This window comes from Alosa alosa, chromosome 18 (genome assembly GCF_017589495.1).
Source record: "Alosa alosa isolate M-15738 ecotype Scorff River chromosome 18, AALO_Geno_1.1, whole genome shotgun sequence".
Taxonomy (NCBI): domain Eukaryota; kingdom Metazoa; phylum Chordata; class Actinopteri; order Clupeiformes; family Clupeidae; genus Alosa; species Alosa alosa.
In genome coordinates, this window is record NC_063206.1 from 13,430,257 (window position 1) to 13,457,756 (window position 27,500).

The 27,500-nt window shown below is 46.3% G+C and overlaps 1 protein-coding gene across 5 annotated transcripts in view; it reads left to right on the forward strand.

Annotated features, from left to right (window-relative positions):
• The window catches only part of ccser2a (coiled-coil serine-rich protein 2a), a 63,787-nt gene that overhangs the window by 26,512 nt on the left and 9,775 nt on the right, over positions 1-27,500 (forward strand). For 4 of the 5 annotated variants that reach the window (XM_048269283.1, XM_048269288.1, XM_048269286.1 and 1 more), the window contains exons 2-10: positions 1-920; positions 1,197-1,458; positions 2,268-2,470; positions 10,217-10,316; positions 15,852-15,963; positions 16,699-16,870; positions 19,673-19,735; positions 20,546-20,659; positions 22,516-22,617. The exon at positions 1-920 is cut by the window's left edge and continues 247 nt beyond it. In XM_048269283.1, the coding sequence (XP_048125240.1) occupies positions 1-920; positions 1,197-1,458; positions 2,268-2,470; positions 10,217-10,316; positions 15,852-15,963; positions 16,699-16,870; positions 19,673-19,735; positions 20,546-20,659; positions 22,516-22,617 (2,048 nt within the window). The remainder of the gene's footprint in view (positions 921-1,196; positions 1,459-2,267; positions 2,471-10,216; positions 10,317-15,851; positions 15,964-16,698; positions 16,871-19,672; positions 19,736-20,545; positions 20,660-22,515; positions 22,618-27,500) is intronic. The other variant, XM_048269285.1, reaches the window with a different exon arrangement.

Below are 27,500 nucleotides of genomic sequence, written 5' to 3' on the forward strand. Positions count from 1 at the left end.
GGAGCCCTGTGCAGCCTGCCAGCCCAGAGCAGGGCTCCACCGCTGGGGAGAAGGTGGAACGCGGCCGAGGGCCTCCCCATGGTTCTCCAGGGCTCAGAGAGATCAAGAAACCGGCCACTCCTGTCACCAAGGCGCGTCGCTTTGGCACAGTGCCGGTGACCATCAGCAGCCCCAAAGCCATTCCCAAGCAGGCCTCAAAGAGGAGCCCGAGTCCAAAGCCCATGCCAAAGCAGTCCCCCTCCAACCACCCGGCCAGCCCCCAGAGCAACGGAGCCAGGCCGACCCAGAACGGCTCCTCCTCCTCCTCCTCCACGGGGCCCGGCAGGGGCTCTGGTCTGCTGCGCCCGCGGGCCAGCTCCTCGTCCCCGCGCAGCAGCTCCCGGGACAGCCTGTCCCAGTCTAGCGACAGCCTGAAGACTCTGGCGCACTCGCCCTCCTCTTCCGACAGCATGGTGCGCTCCCAGAGCTTCACCAACTTCAAGCAGCTGCCTACCGGCGAGCACATCCCGCGCTCCTTCTCCTTCAACCGGGCCGTGGAGCTGGCCAAGCCACTGGCCAACACCCAGCTGCGCCCGCCTGTCCTCCGGACCCAGCACGTCCTCGCCAATGGCCGGACATCCGGGCAGCAGCAGCTCGGCAAGGGGGGCTTTCTTGAGCGGCCCTCGGCCTTGGGGGCGGCAGGGTCCGCAACGCCGCCCAGCGCACTGAGGAAGCCCCTCCTGCCCAACTGCGTGCTGACAAAACCCTCCGGCCTGGCCTATCGACTGACACGGTCAGCCGGGAACAAGCCACAGCGCCCTCTGCTGGCTGGGAGGATGGCGGGTGACGGGAAAGCGGAGGAGGGCAGGGGAAGTGAGCCTGCGACTGACAGTGAGGTGTCGCCACTCACTTCCCCCGACTTTTCTGCTGACAGTGACAAGGTGAGTCTCAATGCACTGATGCTTCCTCCCTTCATTAGATTGTCTAGATCCCAATCCTGCATCCATTGGTATAACAAATCACTGAACTCTATATTGCTATATTAATTGTAGCTATACATATAATGATAATACTAAATAACTATATTAATTGTAGTTATATATTGTATATTGTACTCCGCATTACACTTTGATTCCGCATTGCATTTTCATTTTCAGCTGGAACAGCACTGAGAATATTGTCTTCTTACTCTTTAACTCTTGTAAATGTTTTTCCAGGTACTTTGCCTAGATAATCCCTCAGAGGACCACTCTAACCAGAGGGAGAAGGACCCCAGTCTTTCGTGTCCAGGGGAGGTGTTGGAGGACATGTCCCTTTCTTCAGCGTCCTCCCTGGACCGAAACGACACCAGTGAGGAGTTCCTCGATGACAACCTGGGAGACCAGTCACATGACGGCACGCCTGACAACAGACAGCGGTTGGCATCGTCCAGCCAGGCGCGACTCCGCAGTTTTCTGAACGAAACCATGGACTGGACAGGTATCAGCTTAGATCAGAAACATCCACTGCAGACTATAACCATTATTGCATATTGCCCATTAGTTTCTGTTTGAAAAGAGGTTGTTATTAAGGGAATTTTATCATCATTGCCAACCATAGTTGGAAGTACTGCCAAGAACTTAAAATTTATTTTCATAACAAGATAGTGGTCTATAGACCTTATGTTGAGAACCATTAAATTGGGGTAGTCACAGAGAGGGATGTCAAATTGGAAAGGTGTAATGTGGAAACCATCAAAGTCTACAGCTTAACACCGCAGGGCTCTGGGAGTTTTTTTGATAGCACAGGATGCAAACTCCTGCAATGTTATCATCGTCAATGCCCTTTACAAGTGGCCTTTGCTCAACCAAATCAGTGAAGATTTTAGGGGCAGCTGTGGCCTACTGGTTAGCACTTCGGACCTGTAACTGGAGGGTTGCCGGTTCGAACCCTGACCAGTAGGCATGGCTGAAGTGCCCTTGAGCAAGGCACCTAACCCCTCACTGCTCCCCGAGCGCTGCTGTTGATGCAGGCAGCTCACTGCACTGGGATTAGTGTGTGCTTCACCTCACTGTGTGTACACTGTGTGCTGTGTGTGTTTCACTAATTCACGGATTGGGATAAATGCAGAGACCAAATTTCCCTCATGGGATCAAAAGAGTATATATACTTGTAAGATTGTTGGATGGTAATGTCAGACTGTCATTTCTGCGCTTCCTAAAGTTTCTTTTCGCATAACCTTTTTAACCTCTGTGGAAACTTCATTAAAGCACTTGTGAAGACCCCTGTCATCTTGCCATGTTCCCCAGGAGGGAAGGCTGATTATGGGGTGCAGGCTCCCCGTCCCCCCCTGGCGGAGTCTCCGGAGCACGACTTCCCTCCAGGCTCGTCTCTGGAGCTGTCGCCGTCCAACAGCTCTGGGGGGACCTACATGTGGGACGAGGAGGGCTTGGAGCCCATGGGTCACAACTCACACTGCTGCGGCAGCTATGACTCAGAGGGCATCTGTGGGGTGAGCACATGCACTCATGTACACACACACACACACACACACAAACACAAACAGAGTTATTTTATTTTAGTTATTTTTTGCATACCCACAGTTTAGCCATACTGTGCATGCTTACACACACACACACACACACACACACACACACACACACACACACACACACACACACACACACACACACACACACACAGACACACGCTCACAAATGCTGTGCTTACTGTGTGAGAAGAGAACAAAGGGATGGAACAATGGAGGCTCATCATGTAAGCCACAATCTATTAGCCCAATCTATCAGGGAGGGAGGGAGCTAAGAATTGATCGCCATGTCTGGTAACACACACGCGGCTGTACACATGCAACCCACTTATGTAACACTGTGCACTCTGCTGTGCACTTGTAACCTTGCTAATTCTTGCGAGGAGCACAGAGGTTAATCTTAAGACGCCGTGATCAAGCCCTTTGTACTCTACCTTTCATCTCTATGCCAAGCTGCCCCCTGCTGATCCTCTTGCCCTGGCCCCTGCCAAGACCTCAATGGGCCGCTCTGATCCAGGGTTGTGTTCTGATCTGCCCAGTGCCAAGGGTGCCCCCTTGGCACAGTCTAGCCCTCTCGCTTTCACCCGCGGTACTCCCCCGGTGGCTGGTGCCTGGGGCTGGTCCGGAACCTAAAGCCTGCCTCCGGCTGCCGTCCTGACGCTAATGAGCGCTTAGCTTCCAGCCCAACCACTCGTGACCAAGTACAGCACACCTGCTCACCAGACTGTAAATGTGTGTGTGTGTGTGTGTGTGTGTGTGTGTGTGTGTGTGTGTGTGTGTGTGTACTACTGTGGTTAGTTAAGGGAGGTTATGGTAAGGGTATATGCCCCAGTGGTGGATGACTGGGAGGCATGTATATGAATGGGATGTTGGGGCAAGGGTGGGGTGGGAGGAATAAGGTGAGAGAGAGTTGGGTTGGAGTGCTCTCTCAGAAGGGGATTAACGGGCCGTTGTCGCTCCTTGTGCCGCCTGCCGCTGCCGGGTATGCTGATTGGCTCTGAGGAACCTATAAAGAGATTAATGGGCGGAGAGTTCAAATGTTAATCAGCTTTATGTTTTTTTCTCCCCTTACAGAGGTCCTAACTGAGAGTGATTTAGAAATGCCAACCTATCACACGGCTGTATGCTCTGTTGCTGAGGCCTTGTGGCAAGTGTTTGTGTGTGTGTGTGTGTGTGTGTGTGTGTGTGTGTGTGTGTGTGTGTGTGTGTGTGTGTGTGTGTGTGTGCGTGTGCGTGTGTCTGCGTGTGTGTTCGTGTGTGTGTGTTTACATTTGTAATGGTTAGAGGTGGTTTGATTTCATATACTAGCCCTGTCCAACTGCCTGTAACTACAACTGACATCTTGCACATCTGATGGCACAAAACGTCAATGCCATATCAAAACGATAAATGTGCCATGGTATTGGATTAGACTGGCTGTAATGAAATAGCCTCATAGTTCTTGAGTGCTACCATGTGCTCACCCACCCTTTTGTCTTCAAATGAAATTCAAGTGCCCTTTTCCATGGCTGGTCCAACCATGACAGAGAGTTGGCTAGAGACTGACCTCTAGTGGACAAATTGATTCACTACATGTATTTGGTTTGTTAGTGAATGTGTTCTAATGTCCTATTTATGTAGACTTTTTTTCCTTTTTGCACATTATCATGATTAGCAAACTCTTAATGTAATTCAGAAGATTTTAAGCCCATGGAGCTGTGTAAACAATGTCTTTTCAAAATCAGTACAAAACAAAGCAAACTAAAACATCACTTGTGATCTGCCCCAAGCTAAGGAATAGACTTTCACACACGATAGACATCCATACAGAGGGCTGTGGCTCTGCTTTAGCACCAGGCTAACCTGTATTGTCTGTGAGCATGAGAGAAATGTGCTGAGTCAGAGTGCTTAGCTTAGCGTTACTATGGGCTGGGAATGGGCCCGTCCGCCGTAAATTCCAAATGAAATGGAAAGCTAATAAATGATGGTCTGCGCATGTCCGTGATTTGAATTCTGTAACAAAGAGGCTGTCAGTCTAATGGTTCTGGGTAGCACACATTAGGTTTTTTGCCTCAGTTCCAGTAATAGGCTGTTGTGCACCCATGGTTCGACCATGCCCTGTAATGAAAGGTTTTTTCCCCCCCTTTCTTTCTTTTCCAACGTTAGCTCTTCTCTGCTGCCAGTAAGACATGAAACATTAAAGAGGTGCAAGAGCAGTGGAGAAGAAGATACCGATCTTTATACGTTACTCTCATCAGACACATTCATTAAAATTCAAAGTGAAGTGTGGAGACTCCATTCTCTCTCTCTCTCTCTCTCTCTCTCTCTTTCTGTCTGTCTCTTTCATTGTCTCTCTTTCAATACCCTCCGTCTTGCTATTAGTCTGTTTTTCTGTATCCTGAGACTTTCTCTGCCTCTCCTACAACCCACCTATATGCACCGTGACTTATAGGATCTAAGCCAAGTATTTGCAATGTAAAGAACAGGACACAGTGAAACATTCTTCACCTCTACTAGGCCCTGTTTAGACAACAACGAAAATGATGCAACCAGTGATGTTTTTCTGCGTTTGACCCTGTCATTTAGACGCAAACAGAGGTTTTATCCCCCCACAAACAGAGTTTGTAAAAACTCCGGGCTGATCGTTTTTTTGTGAAAACTCGTGTTTGTTCGTTTGTGTTTAAAGAGGTACAAACGGAGATTTATGTGACGAGGCAGAGATTTTTAGTCAGTTCAAAAGAGAAAGAGGAAGTGATTCGTTGCTGTTGTTGATATTTTCAGGATTCTGATTGGCTAACATGGGCTTGAACTTCTCGTTACACTACCACATACAGGTTTGGCATGCTCTTGAAGGGATATACCCGGGTTAGTGTAAAGGAAAACTTTTCTAAAAACTGACAGGTGTGCACAATGTTATTTTTGAAAACGGAGAGGGTGAAATGTCCGTTTATGAAAATAGCTGGCCTCGTGTAAACGTAGCACTAGTCTCTTGACAGTGTGTGGCAGAACAATTGAACCTGCTAATTAGCCCATTTCACAAGATGGGGTCGCTGTGTAAATCAACTTCCTGTGGAACAGCACAGTCCCATAGACAGCAAAAGAAAAGTCCACAGGAAAGACAAAAGCAGGAAGACGTTTAACCCTGCCAATTAAGGCATCATTAACATAAATGAGGCCGGACACCTGGACACTGTGAAATAGGCTTATTAATGTTCTTTGTGTTGCAGCTATACAGCACTGCTGCAGCATAGAGCTGTCATATGTGAAGTGTATGTAGTAGCTTGTCTGAAAGCAGGTTATTTATGTAAGGTCTGACAGCTCTACAGGGCTTCCTGATTGTGTAGATTGGTCCAGGGAGACTTGAGGCAAAGGAATAACCCAGGGCTGAGGTTGGTATTGCTTTGTTTCATATGAAAATTGTACAGCCCTGCACCCTCGACCCCCCCCCACTCCCTCCCACCTCAACTACCAGTCTCTTTACAAATGAATGGCAAGGAGCGGAAAGTATAGGTCGAGGGCAGGAAATGAAATACATGCAGTTGCCAGCGCATGCCTCAAGGGGGCAGTATGTTTCTTCATCATGAATTCTTAGAGCGGAGTGGTCTAGTCTTTCATGTTTGTCGAATTATTCAGTTGTTTTACATTTATTTTTGGAGGGGGGTGGGAATCTTGCCTTCACTCAATAATCCAACTGCGTAAGGTGCAGGCTTTAGTCAATAGGATTGATCCCACTGGCCATCCATGGTCCAAGCCAAAGCAAAGTATAAACTGTGTAGGCTATGTGCTTCTGGGCTTCTCCAATAGGAGCAGATTGCAACCTCTTACGTTTAAAAAAATCAAGGAGCGGTTGAGGTGGTTGAACTTTTTTGACTTGTTTGGACTTTTCAATAGCCAATCATTTAGTGCTTTTGTCCCCATCTCTTAAGAATGGAGTGTTTGTACTCCACTGTCCTGTCTCATTAAAGGCATAAAAAGGGCAAAAATATACTCAATTTTTTTATTTATTTGTATACTCACCATGAGAGCACGGCTCCACCACCGTGAGGCCTTCATTCATCTGCTTTGATCCCTCGCTTCATGTCTCTGACCATTTACCTCTCAAACCCCTCTTGCCGAGTCACTTGCGGGCAGCTCTAGTGGTTGGCTTGTCGTAGTATGCTCATGTTTAGATTTGTTTGGCTGCAGAAGTGCACAAATGCAACAGATAGATTCATTAGTGGCTCAATAAAGGAAGCACTCATGCTTTTGTTGCCATGGCAATAAGCCGGCGTATGTGGTGCAGACCGGCGCTTTGTCACCATTAATGAAACCGTAGCTTGCGTGCAGTGTGCCGTGCTCTGCTCTAAGTGTAGTAGACCTGCTGGAGACCAGGGTACATAGAGCTGTTCTATAATCATATAGATATTTTTCCTTTCTGTGTAACAAGTTGAAATGTCTGTGTACCACTGCCTTTTTTATTTCTCTCTTGGCACAGAAACACACACACACACACACACACACTCACACACACAAACAGCTCATCTACTCTTGCTCACTCTCAGGGGTGTCATTATCTGCTGAGGTCACATGGCTGTGGTGATGTCGAAGCACATTTGGCCTGTGGAAAAAGTACATATAAGGGCAAACCAGGGCATAATGATGATCCCAGGCAGCACTATTGCCTCCTGTGACTTGCGGATAGTACAGTCGATCTACAGAGCAGAGTGATACATAGTGCCAATGCTACATTATATCTTGCTGAGAAGTTGTGCATAATTGCTGGCTGTCAAGTTTTACAGGTTGTGACAGAGTTCTTTATATTCTCAAATAGGTTGGAGGACATTTCGCTTTAACTCCCCTGATTCACGGTTAGTTCCTAACCCCACATTACTTAAGTCCTCCCTCTTGGCAAGGGGCTCTGCCGCCCTGGACAGAGAGTATAAATTGCAGGATTGGTGCACTTGAAGGGGAGAGTGGGGGTGCTGATAGGTCAGGCAGGCGCCAGGGATTGATCATGTTGTGCTGGGAGCAAATGGGTCGAGTGATTGGATTGGTGCACAGCTCTGTGTGTCCGCCATGCAGCAGGTCAGCTTTAGGCTGTGCCTGTGGATTTAGGCATGGAATGGTGAAGTGTTATAGTCTCACACGCGAAAACCATCCGCACTCACACCAGCAGACAGACTGCACTCACACACTCCCAACCACACACACACACACACACACACACACACACACACACACACACACACACACACACACACACACACACTACAGAATATGAACATGATCCTATGAACAAAAGAATTGAGAGAAAAACAACTACATTGTTGGTATGTGCTTGAAATAAGCTGTTAAAGATATGAATATCTGCAAGGTTCTACCCATTAGTCACGACTGATTGCGTACCTAATGAGATACAGGGGCACGCTGGGTAACTTCTCTCTGCCTGGCTCACCCAGTGTGGAGGGATCAATGGACTACCGCCTCTAACCGCCTAAGCATTGTCAGTGCTAACTCAGAACACTGAGAGGTGCTGAAAACATGGACACAGATCTGAGATGAACATTGATTTCAGGGATTTGGGGGTTGTGTGTGTGTGTGTTCTTCCATTCCACTTTTTTTTTATAAGAAAGCACTGCTGCTGCTGTGATAAATATTGGATAGGCAGCCTCCACAGAAGTGTCATGGTTGCAGTGAAGGTGCTTTTTTAGGGTGCAAATGACTCTGACTGCTGTCATGACTGAGCAGGGCTCAATGATATCCAGAGCATCCCCGGAATGTAGCAGATGCACGCTCCCAGCCCTGTCTCAAAATAAGAGAGATTACGCTCTTATGGATGGTTAAACTGTGTCAAGCAGAAACAGATAGTGTATACAAATGTAATATTTGCTATAAATATATTTTAGAGTATAAAAAGTTTAGAAGAAACTAGACAGAAGCCATTGGGCTCACTGTTTTTAATATTCCTTTCAACTTCTCATACCACATTTGCTTCCATTACAGTCTCTCATTTCGGACTCATCCGCAATGATGCACAAACAATGTTGTCCACTTGGCTCGTCCTTTTGGACACGAACGCCGTGTGTTATCAGCAGGCCAGCCAAACTACGTGCTCCACACCTGAACAGCGGTATAATCCCATCTTCCTGCGTGTCCCCTCATGGGCTCTCTGAAAGTGTGTGTGTGTGTGGGGGGGTTGCGGGAGGGGATCCCTGAAGCAGGACTCCCCCATGCCAACCCCCACACACACACACACACACACACACACACACACACATAGGCGTGTCATCTGAAGAGGTGATGCAGCCACGGCCGTAGCTAAACCCCTGACCCAGCTGTGTGAAATATCTTTTCCCCGGAGCAGCGCACCGTGACTAAGCTCTCTCCGCTGCCATGGCTGCAGGATACACCAGCACTGAAGGCCAGTTGTAAATATGTGTGTGTGTGTGTGTGTGTGTGTGTGTGTGTGTGTGTGTGCATGCATGTTTGTGTGTTATTGTTTTTATGTGTGTGTGTGTGTGTGTGTGTGTGTGTGTGTGTGCAGGAGAAAGTGAGATAGAAAGAGAGCTGTTGAAGGCCATAGCCACTACTTAAAGCAAATGCCACTCACTGCTGGTTGATATTTAACGCTGTTTAACCAGAGTGCAAAGCAAACGGTTTCGTCTGACATCATAAATGCAAGTGATTTATATTTTATGAGCAATGGCAGTTCTGTAAATATGGAAGTCAGCCTTCCATCTATCCCTCTGTTCCATGATTAATAAACACTACATTGGAAAAAATTGCTCTCTACACTTCATCAAACCATGTTGATGGATAACCCCGGATTCATCAATGCAGCCTAATCGCTGTCTGTAGGGAACTGAAAGTTTCAGTTGTGTTTGAATTGTTACACCCTGCTGAAAAGCTCATTACTGAGAGTTTGCCCAATGTTAACATACTTAACAGGAATTGTATTGACTGTTTGAATTGTATTGAATCATATATATTTATATATATATATATATATATATATATATATATATATATATATATATATATATATATATATATAGGAGATTGTGTTGAGAAATGGCTCAGTATCTAATTAATAAACTATTTAGCGAAGCTTGTTTGTGATGAAGCTTATGTAATAGTACAGTGAAGCAGGGACTAGCAAGGACTAGCCACTTCATAAGAATTCCTACTGATCCTACACATTTGCCCTTGTTTTACCACTCAAAGTGTTTTGCCCCCTTGTGTCTCTTTTCTTTGCATTTGTCTGTCTTTGTTTAAAGTGGGGGCCTTTGTTGATTAAAGTTCAGTAATAAGCTGCTCAGGCCATTAACCAATACCTTAGTGCTTTTTAAAGAAGTTCAGGCAGTTCACTTCCATTATCTCAGAGCACAAAATGGCTTTTGCTATTCCACCTTCGAGTGTATCGATCTCTGCCTTGGAGTGTTTCTGTGTGGGCAGGCTTCGCGGTAATTGGGGTGCAAATAGCAGTCCAGGTCGCGTAATTTGTTGTTTTGACTAGACGCCTTCACCATTAATAAGATGTGTTTGCTGTTCTTCAAAACAGCTGGCCTGGTTGATGAGACACTTTCGGCGGAAAGCACACAAGAGCAATGTTGTCCTTTCAGTATTTAAACATGCCTGAAAGGCACTTTACTGCCTTGTAGTAAATACTGTGTTTAGTGGTGAAAGACAACAAATTGGCGATGGTGGTTTCATGTAGTTTCTCTCTAATGTGTTGTCTCTGTGTTGTCTCAGGACATTCTTAGCAACCTGGATAATTTGGAGTCATGTGACCTTGAAGATGATGACCTCATGCTGGATGTGGACCTGTCAGAGGATGTGTCTCTGTGCAATGGTGAGTTGGCTCACACACACACACACACACACACACACATAGGCGTGTCATCTGAAGAGGTGATGCAGCCACGGCCGTAGCTAAACCCCTGACCCAGCTGTGTGAAATATCTTTTCCCCGGAGCAGCGCACCGTGACTAAGCTCTCTCCGCTGCCATGGCTGCAGGATACACCAGCACTGAAGGCCAGTTGTAAATATGTGTGTGTGTGTGTGTGTGTGTGTGTGTGTGTGTGTGTGTGTGTGCATGCATGTTTGTGTGTTATTGTTTTTATGTGTGTGTGTGTGTGTGTGTGTGTGTGTGTGTGTGCAGGAGAAAGTGAGATAGAAAGAGAGCTGTTGAAGGCCATAGCCACTACTTAAAGCAAATGCCACTCACTGCTGGTTGATATTTAACGCTGTTTAACCAGAGTGCAAAGCAAACGGTTTCGTCTGACATCATAAATGCAAGTGATTTATATTTTATGAGCAATGGCAGTTCTGTAAATATGGAAGTCAGCCTTCCATCTATCCTCTGTTCCATGATTAATAAACACTACATTGGAAAAAAATTGCTCTCTACACTTCATCAAACCATGTTGATGGATAACCCCGGATTCATCAATGCAGCCTAATCGCTGTCTGTAGGGAACTGAAAGTTTCAGTTGTGTTTGAATTGTTACACCCTGCTGAAAAGCTCATTACTGAGAGTTTGCCCAATGTTAACATACTTAACAGGAATTGTATTGACTGTTTGAATTGTATTGAATCATATATATTTATATATATATATATATATATATATATATATATATATATATATATATATATATATATATATATAGGAGATTGTGTTGAGAAATGGCTCAGTATCTAATTAATAAACTATTTAGCGAGCTTGTTTGTGATGAAGCTTATGTAATAGTACAGTGAAGCAGGGACTAGCAAGGACTAGCCACTTCATAAGAATTCCTACTGATCCTACACATTTGCCCTTGTTTTACCACTAAAGTGTTTTGCCCCCTTGTGTCTCTTTTCTTTGCATTTGTCTGTCTTTGTTTAAAGTGGGGCCTTTTGTTGATTAAAGTTCAGTAATAAGCGGCTCAGGCCATTAACCAATACCTTAGTGCTTTTTAAAGAAGTTCAGGCAGTTCACTTCCATTATCTCAGAGCACAAAATGGCTTTTGCTATTCCACCTTCGGAGTGTATCGATCTCTGCCTTGGAGTGTTTCTGTGTGGGCAGGCTTCGTGTACTGGGGTGCAAATAGCAGTCCAGGCCGCAATTTGTTGTTTTGACTAGACGTCTTCACCATTAATAAGATGTGTTTGCTGTTCTTCAAAACAGCTGGCCTGGTTGATGAGACACTTTTCGGCGGAAAGCACACAAGAGCAATGTTGCTCCTTTCAGTATTTAAATGGCGTCTGAAAGGCACTTTACTGCCTTGTAGTAAATACTGTGTTTAGTGGTGAAAGACAACAAATTGCGATGGTGGTTTCATGTAGTTTCTCTCTAATGTGTTGTCTCTCTGTGTTGTCTCAGGACATTCTTAGCAACCTGGATAATTTGGAGTCATGTGACCTTGAAGATGATGACCTCATGCTGGATGTGGACCTGTCAGAGGATGTGTCTCTGTGCAATGGTGAGTTGGCTCACACACACACACACACACATGCATGCATTGCATGGCCAGTCAGTTCCAATTCCCATAGTTTGAGGGAAAATGCTGCCCAAATGTCATTTTAATTTTAATTTAAAAACCTCTAAGTCTTTCTTATCCACTGATCTATAAAGAAGAAGTTCTTTATAGATCAGTGCTCTTATCTCAAATGCACATACATACGGTATAGGAATCCATGTACCTCCTCATCTGCTGGCATTTAAACACACACGCACATACGTCTACGGACCCGGGTGCATTTTGCACATTGTCAACATGCCATCACACTGTGCCCTGTCCTCCTCCTCCCCGCCTCCTCTCTCTCTCTCTCTCTGTCCACAACCTGGCTCTGCAGATTCAGGGCTAAGATGATTGCCAACGAACATCTGTCCCGTGCCTCCACTCACAAGCCCAAATCTCGTTTGAGCTCGTTAGCCTTAAAAAACAGGAGCACAGTGGGCCATCCATCTAGCCATCTCCACGTCAGCAAGAGAGGATGAGCGCTTGATTAGGCGTCTCCTCCCACTACTCCCCTCCACCCGGATCTACAGGGTGTCACTGATAGCACTCCTGGCCCAAACACTCCTTCCACCTCCTCCTCTTCCACCACCCAACCCCCCAAAGTGAAAGTGCTAATCATCCGCCCACCCTTGCTGCAGATGTGATCTAATCAGCAGTCTGTGCTTTATAAGGCTCCCCAACACACACACACACACACACACATACACACCCTCACAGGGCCTTTTCTCCTCTGCTGCGTCGTGTGAAGATGTCACTGATTTAAAGTAATCATGGTAATCATGGCCTCTCGCTTAGATGAATGTGAATTTGAATGACCTTTCTCAGCTAGGGCCCCCTGAGTGAAACCAGCATAGCTTTCTCTTATTATTCTATTTTCCCCCTTAAACTAATGGCAGTGCAGTCTGTTTGTCTGTGCTGCCATTGCCATGAGTCATTTTCCCTCGTGTTTGATTTGCCAGAGCCGTCCCTTTAATAGTCAGGAGGACCTAATGTCCTTGTGAGCGTCCTTGTCTGTGCCGGCTAGCTGTTGTGTGGTTGCTGCCGCCATGGCGGAGTGTCTTCTTACTGGACAGCGAAGCTGCAATTCCGCTTGGCCCCCGTCGGATGTGGCTGGACGGCTGCCTCTCTTTTTCTGCTTCTCTAATGGTAGGTTGAGCCAGGGGCTACGGACTGACTTGTGCCGTTGCTATGTGGAGTGCGGTGACGAACGAGGACTCATGGGTAATGTAGGAATTCTTCAGTCAGTCTCTTGGTGACATCATGAGAGAAAGTCAGAGGATGACTTCAGACTCTATACCAGCGAGAGTGGACACAAAGGATTTCTTTTAAAGGCAGAACAATGCACAGTGGACATAGAACACACGCACACACATTCACATACACACACACACACACACACACACACACACACACACACACACACACACACACACACACACACACACAGCTTTGACTCTCTATTTACGTTACAGGGGAACAGATAAAACTGTTATGGAATTAGAATGTGTTTGTGTATAGTTTTGTGTATGTGTGTGTGTATATATATATGTGTGTGTGTAGGTTATATGTTTGTGTGAAGGAATTTAAAGCAGGCAACCCAGTTGTCCCACCTTCCCCTCCTTTTCTGGTGTGTGTTTGTGTGTGTCCTGAGTGTGTTATTTATAGCCTTGGGCGTACTGACTCGGGGCTACAGAAAACAGTGGAAGAAGTATGTGTGTGTGTGTGTGTGTGCGTGTTTGAAGATGAGGCTAGCTAGAGACAAGAATTCTAGTCAATGGACTCGCATGGACAGGGCCCTCCCTCCCTTCCCCCATCCTGGACACACACACACACTCTCCAGTGCCAGGCAGGCAGGAAGGGGAAGGCCTTGTGTGTGTGTGTGTTTTTTTCTCTACTTCTTCTCTCACCACTGGTTCTCGTGACCTGGAGGGTCCCAGTCCAGCTCATTGCTCCTCTCCTCCCCTCCCCTCCCCTCTCCTCTCCCCACTCCTCTCTCCTTCCGTGTGCTCGAGCTCCGGGTGTCTCAGGCCAGGCCACCCCAGTGCCTGCTCTCAGTGCCTCTCTCGCTCTCTCTCTCTCTCTCTGGACCGAGATATTAGCAGTGGAGCCCCGCTTGAGTCGGAGGCTTGTTTGGCTTTGGGCTGCTCCAGGGGAGTTCCCAGAAAGCTCTGCTGCTCCCAGAAAGGGTGGGGGAGTCGCTGAAGTCACAGAAGGCACAGCTACTCAGCTGTTTGAAGAGACAGAGCCAGAGAGAAAGATAGAAAGAAGAGGAAAAAAGGAGTGAACTAAAAGGGAGTTGTTTTGTTTATTCCAGACGGTCGTCGCTTTCAGTGTGAAGTGCTTTGATTTGTGCTCTTGTTGTGTTTGAAAACGGATTTGTGGCTCACTTTGAACACAAAATATTCACTCTCTCTGTGGATCTTACCGTTTCTATTTGGATACTGTTGCTTCAGATGCCTGGGACATGATTCCATTTTGTTTTTGGAGTAGCTGTCAGACGTAGTGGAGACCTGAGGAATGTAGCAGGTTGGTGAGTTGTTTCCATGACTCTACTCATTTGTGGTATTATGGTATGTGAGAGAGGGTGAATGAGAGAGAAAGAGAGAGAGAGAGAAATGGATACAGAAGGACATAGTTGAAGAAACTGAGACAGAGTGGAGACAGATTCTTTAAAAGAGCAAAGGGGAGCAGAGACAGAGTGTGAGAAAGAGAGTGTGTGAGTGTGAGTGTGTGAGAGGCCTGCTGAGGAGTTTGTCAGAGTTTTGGCCGTATGTCATGAGTCTATACACAGGCTCAGTTACTGTAACTCCCCTACGGAGAGCTGGCCTGAAATGGCCAAAGTTGCCATCATGAGGTCATTCTGAGGGGCCAACACACAAACACACACACACCCTTTTGTGCTCAAGTGTGACATATTGCATGACATATTTCCCTGTTTTGCTTGTCTGTTAAATTGACTGGCTGAAATTGAGCGTTGTGAGACAACGTAATTGAAGTTGAACTCCAACTCAATAATACGTTTTTTAAAGTTGTTCAGAGGGTATCGGACTCCTGGCAAGAGTGTGTGCCGCTGAGAATGATGTGCCGCCCTGGAGAGCTGAGCTAACAACGCTAACCTTGGGCTGATACATCCTGGAGCGCATCCACAAATCCTTCACTAAGTTTGGTCATGATGTCTTATTTCATTTAAGTTTGTTTCGGTATAGAAGTGTAGGGGCTGTGCACCATTAGTTTTGCCTTTGTCAGCCTGTAAGTGCGTTGAGCTGTGGAGTGTATATGTGAAAAACAGGAAAGAGAAAGACAGGCAGTGTTTCTCTTAGCTGAGTGTGTTTGTGTGAGTGTATGTCTGTGTGTGTGTGTGGGTGTGTGTAGTGTGTGTGTGCGTGTGTGTCGCTCCAGGCAGTTAGAGGAGCAGCTTGTTTCTGCTACTGTGGGGGTGTTGGGAGGGATTGCTGGGCATTATGGGGGATTGGAGGTGGCTAGAGCAGCACCTCCAGGAGACGGACCCCTCCGGGCTGAACGCCCCTGCTGGCTCCTCCGTGGCCCATCTGGAATGTGTGTGTGGGAGACTATGAGACATTGGAGCTACATACACAAATTACAGTAGCTTTCAGGATGGGTCCAACTTCATGTTGCTGTGTGTGTAAGATAGGATTCTCCTGTTGATGCGGTGCAGACTTAAACACATGTGCTTAATTTCCTGTGTGTGTGTGTGTGTGTGTATGTGTGTGGTAAGAAGACAGTCTACAGTTACTGTGCAGTTGGTCGGTTTGTTTTTTTGTCTTGTATGTTGACATTATTTTTCAGTTGGCAGATAGTCCTTACCATGGCATCCACCTAATTCTAACTCTCTCTCTGCCTCTATGCGTGTGTGTGTAGATGCAGACGGGATGGCCCACTTTGAGCGCTCAGACCGAGGTGGCCGACAGGGCCACTGGAGGCGGAGGCAGCACAGGCTGAACGGACCTGACCATTTCCACAACGACAACAGGTAAACACTGACCACCAAGGCTCTGAGCATCCAGCTGCATACACACTTATCATGCTCTATCATACACACTTATCATGCTCTATCATTATCATACACACTTATCATGCTCTATCATACACACTTATCATGCTCTATCATACACACTTATCATGCTCTATCATTATCATACACACTTATCATGCTCTATCATTATCATACACACTTATCATGCTCTATCATACATACTTGTCATGCTCTATCATTATCATACACACTTATCATGCTCTATCATACACACTTATCATGCTCTATCATTATCATACACACTTATCATGCTCTATCATTATCAAACACACTTATCATGCTTATCATACACACTTATCATGCTCTATCATTATCATACACACTTATCATGCTCCATCATACACACTTATCATGCTCTATCATTATCATACACACTTATCATGCTCTATCATTATCATACACACTTATCATGCTCTATCATTATCATACACACTTATCATGCTCTATCATACACACTTATCATGCTCTATCATTATCATACACACTTATCATGCTCTATCATACACACTTATCATGCTCTATCATTATCATACACACTTATCATGCTCTATCATTATCATACACACTTATCATGCTCTATCATTATCATACACACTTACCATGCTCTATGATGACATCATCTGCCATGTCATGTGACTCACATCCCGTTCTTTCTCTGTCTGTCTGTCTCAGCAGGCCCGTGGCATATGACGGCGTGTGTCGGGTGGGCCCCAGGGCCCTGCAGCAGCCTGCAGGGAGGGGCGACGGCCACATGGTGGCGCTGGATGAGCTCACAGTCAAACACATGTCCCAGGACTGCACCTTTGTCAAAAACCAGCTGCTCAAGCTCAAGAGTCTGCTGCAGGTGTGGCACAGATGCACGCACACACACACACACACACACACACGCACACACGCACACACACACATGCACACACACTTGCAGCTAACTGTAAACACATATGCTACATATTCAACACAAGCAAACTGCTAAAAAGTGTGTGTTTGTTGGAGGCGTGCAGAAGGACAGCTGGATTGCCAGAAGGTTAAAATATCCACACACTCAGTCAGACACACACACACAGAGACACAGAGCTGCTGGTATTACAGTAGTTGTTGTGTGTTTCCTGTGTGCCTGTGACATCCTGTCCAATCTGTAGGTGGTCCCACACACAGGGGAAACCCCCCCCCCGTTCAAACTGTAACTGGACTCTTCCCACAGACACCCCCCTTGACCTACGAGACAAGTTGTCACCCAGTGAGCCATATATAGCTCCTGACCTCTCGAATGATCCAATGCACAATGTGGGTGTGTGAGTTTGCATGCTTGTTTTTCTTCTCTAGCTTCAGATTATGAACACATATGTGTGCAGAACACCCATGATGCACATTACCTGCCCTACCACCACCACCATCAATCAACCGCCTTAAAGGGGAACTTGGCAACTATTTCAACTTAATAAACCCGTTTAGAAATCATTTGGATGGTTAAATGACCTGTTCCGGTGAAAATGGTGACTTTCCCTCGGCTAAGCCTAGTCCCCAGTATGAAAACCAACCTTGCAACATTGAGACTACCGTCCCGGAAAGAGAAGTGAGAAACAAGAAACTCGTTTTAAATCGTGTTTCTTACCTTGTAACATCCACATAGTTCTGCCAAACTTATGCTAACAGTTTGCTAGCTTGTAACAAATCCATGTGCTTTATCATTACCTTTTCACACAGTTTGAAATAGCATAATGTGCAATTTCTCCAGCAGAGGGGGAAATCCTGCCAAGTTTCCCTTTAAAACGTGTACAACTTAACATTGTCCCACATGCCTCTGATAGAAAAGAAGCTGACATTTTTATCAAGATTATACAGCTGTAAGTGGACTGCTCCACGTCGTCAGCGTTTCATACGGTCGGGGTCATCAATAGTCATTGTCTCATTTGTAGAGCTACAGCATGTCTCCTCATGTCTCTCATTCACTTCGCTCCTCTGGCTCCTGTCTTGCGCTCTCCCCTCGTCCACTCTGTGGCCCACAGCACAGGGGCCAGTGAACGAGGACACTCACTGAGCCCGTAGGTGTGGAGTGGATAGGTGTGTGTGTGTGTGTGTGTGTGTGTGTGTGTGTGTGTGTGTGTGTGTGTGTGTGTGTGTGCGTGCGTGTGTGTGTGTGTATGTGTTTAGGTATTTGTCTGTGTGGGTGTATGGGCTTGTAGAAAATTACAAAGTTGGTGTAAAAGTCCAAAACAGCTGTACAGTGAGTGATTGCATGTTGGAGCGCTTCATGTGAATGTGGCATTTGTATGGCATGTGAAAGGCCAGGTGACGGAGAATGACGTGTTCCATAATGGATGAATCATTGAATGATTGTCCTCATTTAGAGGAAATAGCTGCCATGACATTCAGGCTGGGGTGAGAGGGAGGGAGGCAGGGATGGAGTAAGAGAGGGGAGAGGAGAGAGGGGGGAGATAGACAAGGGTGGATGAAAAGAAGGGATAGAGAGAGAGAGAGAGACAGAGAGAGAGAGAGAGTCGGATGCTGACAGAGGTGTTTAAGCTGTGGCAATATGTTTTTAATCTGTATGTCACTCACCTCCCACACATCTGTGCTATGAAGCATAGAGAGGACAGCAGGCACACATATACATGCACCTGAAGAAATGCACACACACACACACACACACACACAGACATGCACACACACACACAAACACAACCACACTTATATAGATGCAAACACACAAAGACATTCACACAGGCATATTTTTTCTCTCTCTCTGTCTTTCACACACACACACACACACACACACACACACAGACACAGACACAGACACAGACACACACAAACACAAACACACACACAAAGACACATACATGTACACACACATATACGCTCATGCACACGTATAGCATTGATCATTTCTCTAACGTCTGTGCCCCTTAATCACTTAATGGATCAGTGTGTGCCATGGATGAATAATTCAGATGAAGGAGCAGGCAGAATCCGTGCAACCACTAAAGCCCCGGCCCAAACTCCCGTCACTCCATCACCCTCGGCTCAGAGAGAGAGAGAGAGGGAGGGTGGGAGGATGAGAGATGAGTTGTGAGAAAGAGAAAAAACCTTGGCCACGGATACGTGGCTTAGACAGGAGAGGATATGTTCTTTTTTTATGTCATGTCTGACTCAATATCTGATTATTTTTTTAAACGTCTCTCTCTCCCTCTCTCTTCATCTCTCTCACGGTCTCTGTCAGTCTGTCTGGATTTCTCTGTCTCATATATGCACGTCTAAGTAGAACACATTTGTAAACAAACCACACACCCAGCCCTGATTCGGAAAATAACACAGAATCACAATCAGCAGCCAGGCTAGGAGCCAGAACCATGTTTACCCAGACCAGATTCCCCAGCATGTGGTCCTGATGCTGCATTTGGGATCTACAAAGGTGGTGCTGCATTTATTTTGTATCTATAAATGTGGCGCTACACTCATTTTGTGTTTCTAAAAACATAAATATCAGGGTTGAGTGGAGACAGGCTGGATTAAATGTGAGAATAATGGTGGCATAATGTTGCTGGGGAAACAATGTTATTATGTGGCAGACATACAGTATGTGATTTGTATGTTTTTTTTTTAAACTATACAGTCTATATTATATGTATTGTGTGTGTGTTTTCAGTTGGAAGATGGTCCTGCAATTCCAGACAGTCCAGAATCTATTGAAGATAGCAGTGCTCTCCAGGTGAGAAAGAGGGGAGGGTTTGTTGTGTGTGTGTTGTACTGATTCAGCTTCATTGTGTGTGTGTGTGTGTGTGTGTGTGTGTGTGTGTGTGTGTGTGTGTGTGTGTGTGTGTGTGTGTGTGTGTGTGTGTGTGTTCTACTGATCCAGCTGTGTGGGTGGAGTTTCTGTTGAGGAAAATATCATTGTCATCCTGGTGTTAAGTTAACTCTGGATAAAGATTTGCGTATTGATCCTTATTTAACATGCACCATTGTGCCATGTTGGCTTAAATGTGTGAAATCACAAATAGGGATGCATGCACACACACAAACGCTGCAGGTGGCTTTACACACAAGTAGTGGAAGCTGTTTGTCACTCACTCACACACACACACACACACACACACACACACACACACACACACACACACACACACACACACAAACTCTCCTGGGCGTAGGTGTGTATGGACCAGACTAGACAAAAGGCTTTTAGCACAGCTCATTATCCTTACTCCCATGCCACTGAATGATGTATAGCCTCTCATGCTCTGTGCAGGAAAAGAGGAGGCCATATTGATGTATAGACAGAAGCATCACTGATACTGTAGGAATGGCACAGTTGGAATGATGGTCCTTTTTAATCAAACAGCTGTACTGCTCAAGGGGATGTGAAAATGTCTAGGTTGTGTGTCTCTGATTATCATTTTAAACACATTTCTAGTATAAAGTAGTTCTATATTGCCTGTGTGTGTGTGTGTGTGTGTATGTGTGTGTGTGTGTGTGTGTGTGGTGTGTGTGCGTCTGTTAATATGTCTGCTGGGTGTTCCAGTTGCAGGAGCTGATGAGAGAAGTGCAGGGGTTGAGGGAAGAGCTGCGCTGTAAGGACCGCACCATCGCTCAGCTCACCCAGCAACAGTATCTCCACAAACAGCAACAGCAGACAGTGAGTTACTGTAACATCTGGCACACCTCACAATGCCAACACCACACCACACAACACAACACAACACAACACACAACACCCACACCACAAGACAACACAAGACAACACACCACAACACAACACCCCCCACACAACACACAACACACAACACACAACACAACACACCACAACACAACACCCCCCACACAACACACACATCACATCACATCACATCACATCACATCACATCACATCACATCACATCACATCACATCACATCACATCACATCACATCACATCACATCACATCACATCACATCACATCACATCACATCACATCACATCACATCACATCACATCACACAATACAGCAGCAGACAGTGAGTTAATGTCTGCCACACCTCACTACAATAACATCACACAATGCAACACAAGATACACATAAACAGTGGTGAGGCACTCAGTCAATCCAGCTGTGGTCAACTTCAGACTGTAATGCTTTTGCCGTTCTATCTAACTCATCAGAATATTTTAATAGATTTTAAATGACTAAATACAACCGTGTGGTTTTGTTTTATCGAGTGTAGCCCATAGACTGTGTTTTATGTCAAAAGGATATGATGATACTGCAATACCGAGAATAATGTTACATGCAGTCTATGACATAACATCTGTGATGCTGACCAAACATTGAAAAACCAGGATGAACCGGATGATAGTCGTGTTTACACAACACAAAGGCACAATTAGAGCCAGTGACCTACCAAAATCAATGCAAATGATTTGGCATTATGTATTTAATTATATCATGAATCACCACCTCTTTCTCTCTGCCCACATTGGAGACTGTGCTTTTACATGAAGAGTATTAGATAAGCCAGAGTGAAAATCAGACTGTCTGCAGCGTCACGGCTCTCTCTCCTGACACACCTCTACCATTAGAATAGTACATTACAGGATGATTCAGGTCTTTTGACCTGATGGACCCCAATTACCGTAATACATAGAGACAATGCCCCACCACCAAATTTTGGGATTTTAAGGCTGTATACTATATACAATAAATTGACTAATATCTGGTATGTGCCAAGTGTTGAAACATCTGTTTGTATTTGTGTCTATCATTGGTTTCCTTCCTCTCTTTGAGGAGGTAAGTAAAAGACAAGTCATGGAAAGTGAAAAGATGTGGTGCTGGCAAATAGAGTTTAAATTATAGTTTTGACAGCTAATGAAAGATTAAAACTTTCTCTCTCCATCTCTCTCTTTCCATCTCTCTCTCTCTCTCTCTCTCTCTCTCTCTCTCTCTCTCTCTCTCACTCTCTCCTTAAATGAAAATATATTCAAGATAAGCAGAGGTGCACTGCAGAAGTGCTGTCAGAAGGATTTTATGATTTGGAGAAAATTCAAAGGCAAAATGTGGATACACATGCACAGAGAGGCATATATTCCAAATAAGAAAATATCTCATATCGGAGTCTTTTAGCACTTATAACTCCATTTTTTGGGGCAGGTGTTGGGACAGGTCCCCCCATGCTAAATGGAAAAGTAAAATAATTGCCTGATATTTTCTCACCACCATATGGTACTACATTACTATACTATACTATATATTTCTGTAACATTTTCTCCCTGTTCTCCAAATGACATCTCCCACCTCTCACATTCAATTTCATACAATTTCACAAAGTATCCAGAGCATCAGGCAGACTTTCTGTGCGGCTTCATATTTGTTATGCTGATGAGATTTTGTTCCAACACATGACATGGTTTGATTAATTCAATACCTCCCCCTCGCCTCTCTCTCTCTCTCTCTCTCTCTCTCTCTCTCTCTCTCTCTCTCTCTCTCTCTCTCTCTCTCTCTTCCCTCTATCTCTCAGGCTGCTGTGAGGTGCCACTGCCAGCAGAGGGCAGGGGCGTCCAGGGTGGACAGACGGGCGCACCACGACAAATCCACCCAGACCCCCTGGAGAGGCCCTGCGGTCAGTCAATTACGCCATGTCTCGTTGCCTCCCATCCTCCTCCTCTCCCCCGTTAGCATGGCTGCTAGCAACCCAATTACCACCTCAGACGCCTGGCCGACAGACAGGCACCTGTCACACCACTGTCCCTTGTCTTTGCCTCCAGTCTGTTTAGCTGTCTGTTCTTGTCTCATTCACGGCTAGGTTACCTTTAGCTAAAGAACAACCACATACCTCCGTTGAACACCCACTCTCAGCTGGTGTTGTTAAGTTATATGTTTTTTTTTTTTTCTCAGTTGAGTAAGTGGTCTGCTTCTGTCCAGTCCAGAGGAGAGCAATTGGTGTAAACATGAAAACATCTCTCGACATGCCCACACATGTGGGATGTTTTTCCCCTGTTTGTTGGGTGTGCTTTAATTAGCTAATTAATCGCCCAGTGTGAAGCCTTGGTGTTTACAGTTCAGGCTCCATTAAAGTGGCCATCACGTCACCCTCGGCGGCTCCTTATCTTCATCCTGTGATATTTTTTATTTCACCACCGTTAGCGTTAATCCCAGACTCTCCTCATTATGTTCCGTGTGGTCAGTCTTGCCCAAGCTCTGCATTCTAATCTTTACTGCCTTAGTGTGTGTGTGTGTGTGTGAGAGAGAGAGAGAGAGAGAGGGAAACAAATAAACAACAAAATCAACTTACTGAATGCGGAGAAAACATAACCTGGCTGTTGCAGCCTTGGAGATGTTGATCCGTGTGTTAGGAGCGAGTTTGGGGTTGGCTGTGCGTGACAGGAGGGCCGCGGATAAACAACTGTCGCCGCCAGCCACCGCTTGCCCCACCTCCCTCATTCCGAGCCTGGCTCACATTTCCCTTGCACCCCCTTCCTCTTCCCTGCTTCCTCCGTCACATTCTCACTCCGTTTCTTCCCTTTTATGTGCATGTCATTCGGACCGTCCTTGCTGCTGTCTTCACCACTTCTCCATCACCTCTCTCTCTCTCTCTCTCTCTCTCTCTCTCTCTCTCTCTCTCTCTCTCTTGCTCCCACCCTCCCTTTCCCTCCCTCTCATACTCCCTCTCCCTCTCCTCCATTTTCATTTCATTTCTCCTCCATTCAGTTTTTAGCCACACAGCTTTCCCTTTTGCATAAGTTCCCACGAGCCCTTTGAAAGGGAGCGGGTGAGCATGACAGGTGTGACATTTCTTTCACTGCACAGTGTGTGTGTGTGTGTGTGTGTGTGTGTGTGTGTGTGTGTGTGTGTGTGTGTGTGTGTGTGTGTGTGTGTGTGTGTGTGTGTGTGTGTGTGTGTGCGCCTGTGTGCCTGTGTGCCTGGAATTTGGCAAAGGTTAGCAGACCAGAAGGGAAGTAATTTTGTGGAGGTCTGATTAAACTAAAGAGAATATATATATATATATATATATATATATATATATATATAATATGAGGGAGAGAGGGAGAGAGAGAGAGAGAGAGCCCAACTTTAAATAGTCCAAAATCAGGGGATGTTCTTTGTCACATCTCCAGACTAACAAGGCCTAACGTTCACGTTATCTCCAGACTGCCAGTGAGTGTAAGAACTTTGTTGCCGTTGCATGGGTTGTGGGACGCAGCTGTCGCGCCCAGTTTCCACCTTGAGTCATCATTGCCCTTGGACATTTTTCAGCGGTTGGAAATTGGACTAATTTTATTTTTATTTTTATTTATTTTATTTATCAATTTGTTTGTTGTCTGTCTTGTATGTCTTGGTGTCGCAGTGCGGCTGGCATTCACGGCGCTCCATCCATGTGTCTTTGTTAGTGTATGTGTCAATGACAATGTCTTATATGTGGGCTTTTGCAGGTTTTGCACTCTGTGCATGTTAAATGCGCTATACAAATAAAACTGACTTGACTTGACTTGACATCATCCCCCATGTATTTGGCCCCTCAGCTCATCACTCTTTTCCTTTCCCTTTATCCATGTCTCTCTCCTCTTCCTTCTTTTTCTCCCTCGATCTCCATCTTTCTCTCTCATCCTCTACGGTCTCCCTCCTTCTCTTGCGCTCTCTCTCTCTCTCCATCGCTGGAGGCAGAGTGGTTGAAAGGTTCGAGGAGCCGTTCTGCTGGTGTGTGATCTCAGCTGGTGAGAAGCCGCTCAGCATGCTCTGCGGTGGCTCCTGCGCCGGGCTGCTGCAGTGACGGAACAGGCCCTGTCATTCGGAGATGCTTCCCCGACATCCTCGGCTCTGCCGCCAGCAGGGGTGGAGGGACGGAGGGGGGTGGGTAGCAATGCAGATTACTGTCTCGCGCCCTCCTCTAGTCCTCTCATTAACACATCCTGTGATTTCCCCGTGGGTCGCTTCAAAACTACTTCCTACATCTGACACCTTCTCACACACACACACACACACACACACACACACACACACACACACACACACACACACCACACACACACACACACACATGCATGCACACACACACACACACACACACACACACAATCAAGTCGGAAACAGACCCACAAATATACTCCCACAGTGAGTGAGAGAGACATGTCGTTAGCATGCTCTCTACAGCACAACAGAACAACGTGAGTCGTGTTGGCCAGCAGGATTGTGGGTTAGCGACCTCGGTGGTCAGACAGGGCCAGCTGCAGTCATCTTCCAGCGCCTCAGAGTCTGTCAGGGAGCAACAGGGTGGTGTGGCAGAGAAACAGTGGGGAGCTGCCTTTTCCTTTCACTCACTCTCCTCTCTTTCTTCCCTTCTCTTTCTCCCTATCTCTCTCTCTCTCTCCCTCTCTCCCTCTCTCTCTCTCTCTCCTCTCTCTCCCTCTCTCCTCTCTCTCTCTCCCTCTCTCCCTCTCTCCTCTCTCTCTCTCTTTCTCCCTATCTCTCTCTCTCTCTCCCTCTCTCCCTCTCTCTTTCTCAGACCCTCAAGGGTTGACTGCCTTGCCCCTTCTTTTTACGTCTCTCTCACTCTTTTTCTATGAGCCCCAGGGCCTCTGTCTGTCTCTCTCTAAGCTTTGAGGCTCTTTCTCAGCCCCTCCATTCGCACTGCCAATATCAGTGGTGATTCCTGGTGCCAGTTAGTGATGTAAAGACCCGGGATTGCTTCATCTTGACATGTCAACTGCTCAAACTAAATGGAAAGGCCAGTGTGGCGTTCTGTGGCTGCCGATTTTGATCCGAAGGCTGGCTGAATTTCGTTTTTTTCACTTTATGTGTTTCTGCAGGTCTGTGACGTCAGCAAATCAGTTATTTTTTTAAAAGTCTGTTTTGTGGTGTGTCAGACAATCCAACCATCAGTCAGTCTCTCTCTCTTTCTCTCTCTCTCTCTCTCTCTCTCTCTCTCTCTCTCATTTTCTCGTTCCTTTTTTTCACTCACTCTCTCTCCTCTGTCTTGTTCACTAATTTCGTGATTCTCTCTCTCTCGTTTCACTCCTTGCACTCTGCTCACTCTCTCTCATCTCTGTCTTATTCACTCGTTTTCGTGTTCTCTCTCTCTCTCGTTTCCTCCTCATTCACTCCACTCACTCTCTCTCTCACTCTGTCTTATTCACTCATTCACGTATTCTCTCTCTCTCATTCTCTCTCTCACACACTCACTCACTCTCTCTCTCACTCTGTCTTATTCACTCATTCACGTATTCTCTCTCTCATTCACTCACTCACACACTCACTCACTCTCTCTCTCACTCTGTCTTATTCACTCATTCACGTATTCTCTCTCTCTCTCTCTCTCTCTCTCTCTCTCTCTCAAGATTGATTATGTAATTCCTCCTCCGTTATTTTAAAATACACACTCACGTTCACTCTCTCTCTCACTGAACTGTCTTATTCACTCATTAAATAGTTTCGTTGTTATGATTCTCTCTCTCTCTCTCTCTCTCTCTCCGTTCACTCCATCACACCTCCTCTCTCTCTCTCACTCCTATCTCACTGTTTTCCGTTTAATAATAATAATATATATATAAATAATAATAATATATATATATATATATGTATATGTCCCTATCTCTCTCTCACTCTCTCTCTCTCTCTATCTCACTGTCCTCTCTCTCTCTCTCTCTCTCTCTCTCTCTCTCTCTCTCTCTCTCTCTCTCTCTCTATCTCACTGTCACTCCCTATCTCTCCATGCATCTGTCTGTCACCGTCTCCGTTTACCTTCTCCTCATTTCAAGCCTTCCTCTCCATAATTGAAGCTCTTGGATGTGCTGGTGGAATGAGGCTGGAAGAGAGGTGATTGTGTTGTGGGCTGGGAGATGGACCCGACTGGGATGGCGCGCCAAGTGGAGGGTTGGGGAGGGCCTGGCGATGCGGTAGGACATCTTGTGTCAGCCAGCAATTGCCTGGCTTCCCCCTGGGGCAGTGATGTGGGTAGCATGTGTTTGTGTGTGTGTGCGTGTGTGTTCGGGGGGTAAGGGGGTGGTAGAGTCACCCAGCGCTTCCTCGACTGCATTTTCATCCGTCGCAGGGTGACGCGTTTGGCCAATTTGCGACACGGGGGAAGGACCGGCCCCGCTGACAGAGATTACAGAGTGATTGTCGTCTCTGCTTAGCCGCAGCTCAGCGCACCGCTCCACTCTGCTCTGTGCCGTGCCGTGCCGCTGCGCTCCACTGGCTCCTCTCCGAGGCCCTGGTCCTTTAATCTTTAAAAGCCCAGTTTGGGGCCGCGTCACTCTGGGAGTGCTGAGGTGGTGGTGGTGGTGATGGTGTCTGTGTGTGTGTGTGTGTGTGTGTGTGTGTTTGTGTGTGTGTGTGTGTGTGTGTGTGTGGAAGGAGAGTAGTTCTCTTATTGGAAAAAGGCATTCCACCTCACACAAGCCGGCCCCTTTCTCCTCCACTCCTCTCCTCTCCAATCTCCTCCTATCCACTCCTCAAACAGCATTACCACTAAGAGACAGTGCTGGGAAAGAGGGTTCCGAAATGCGA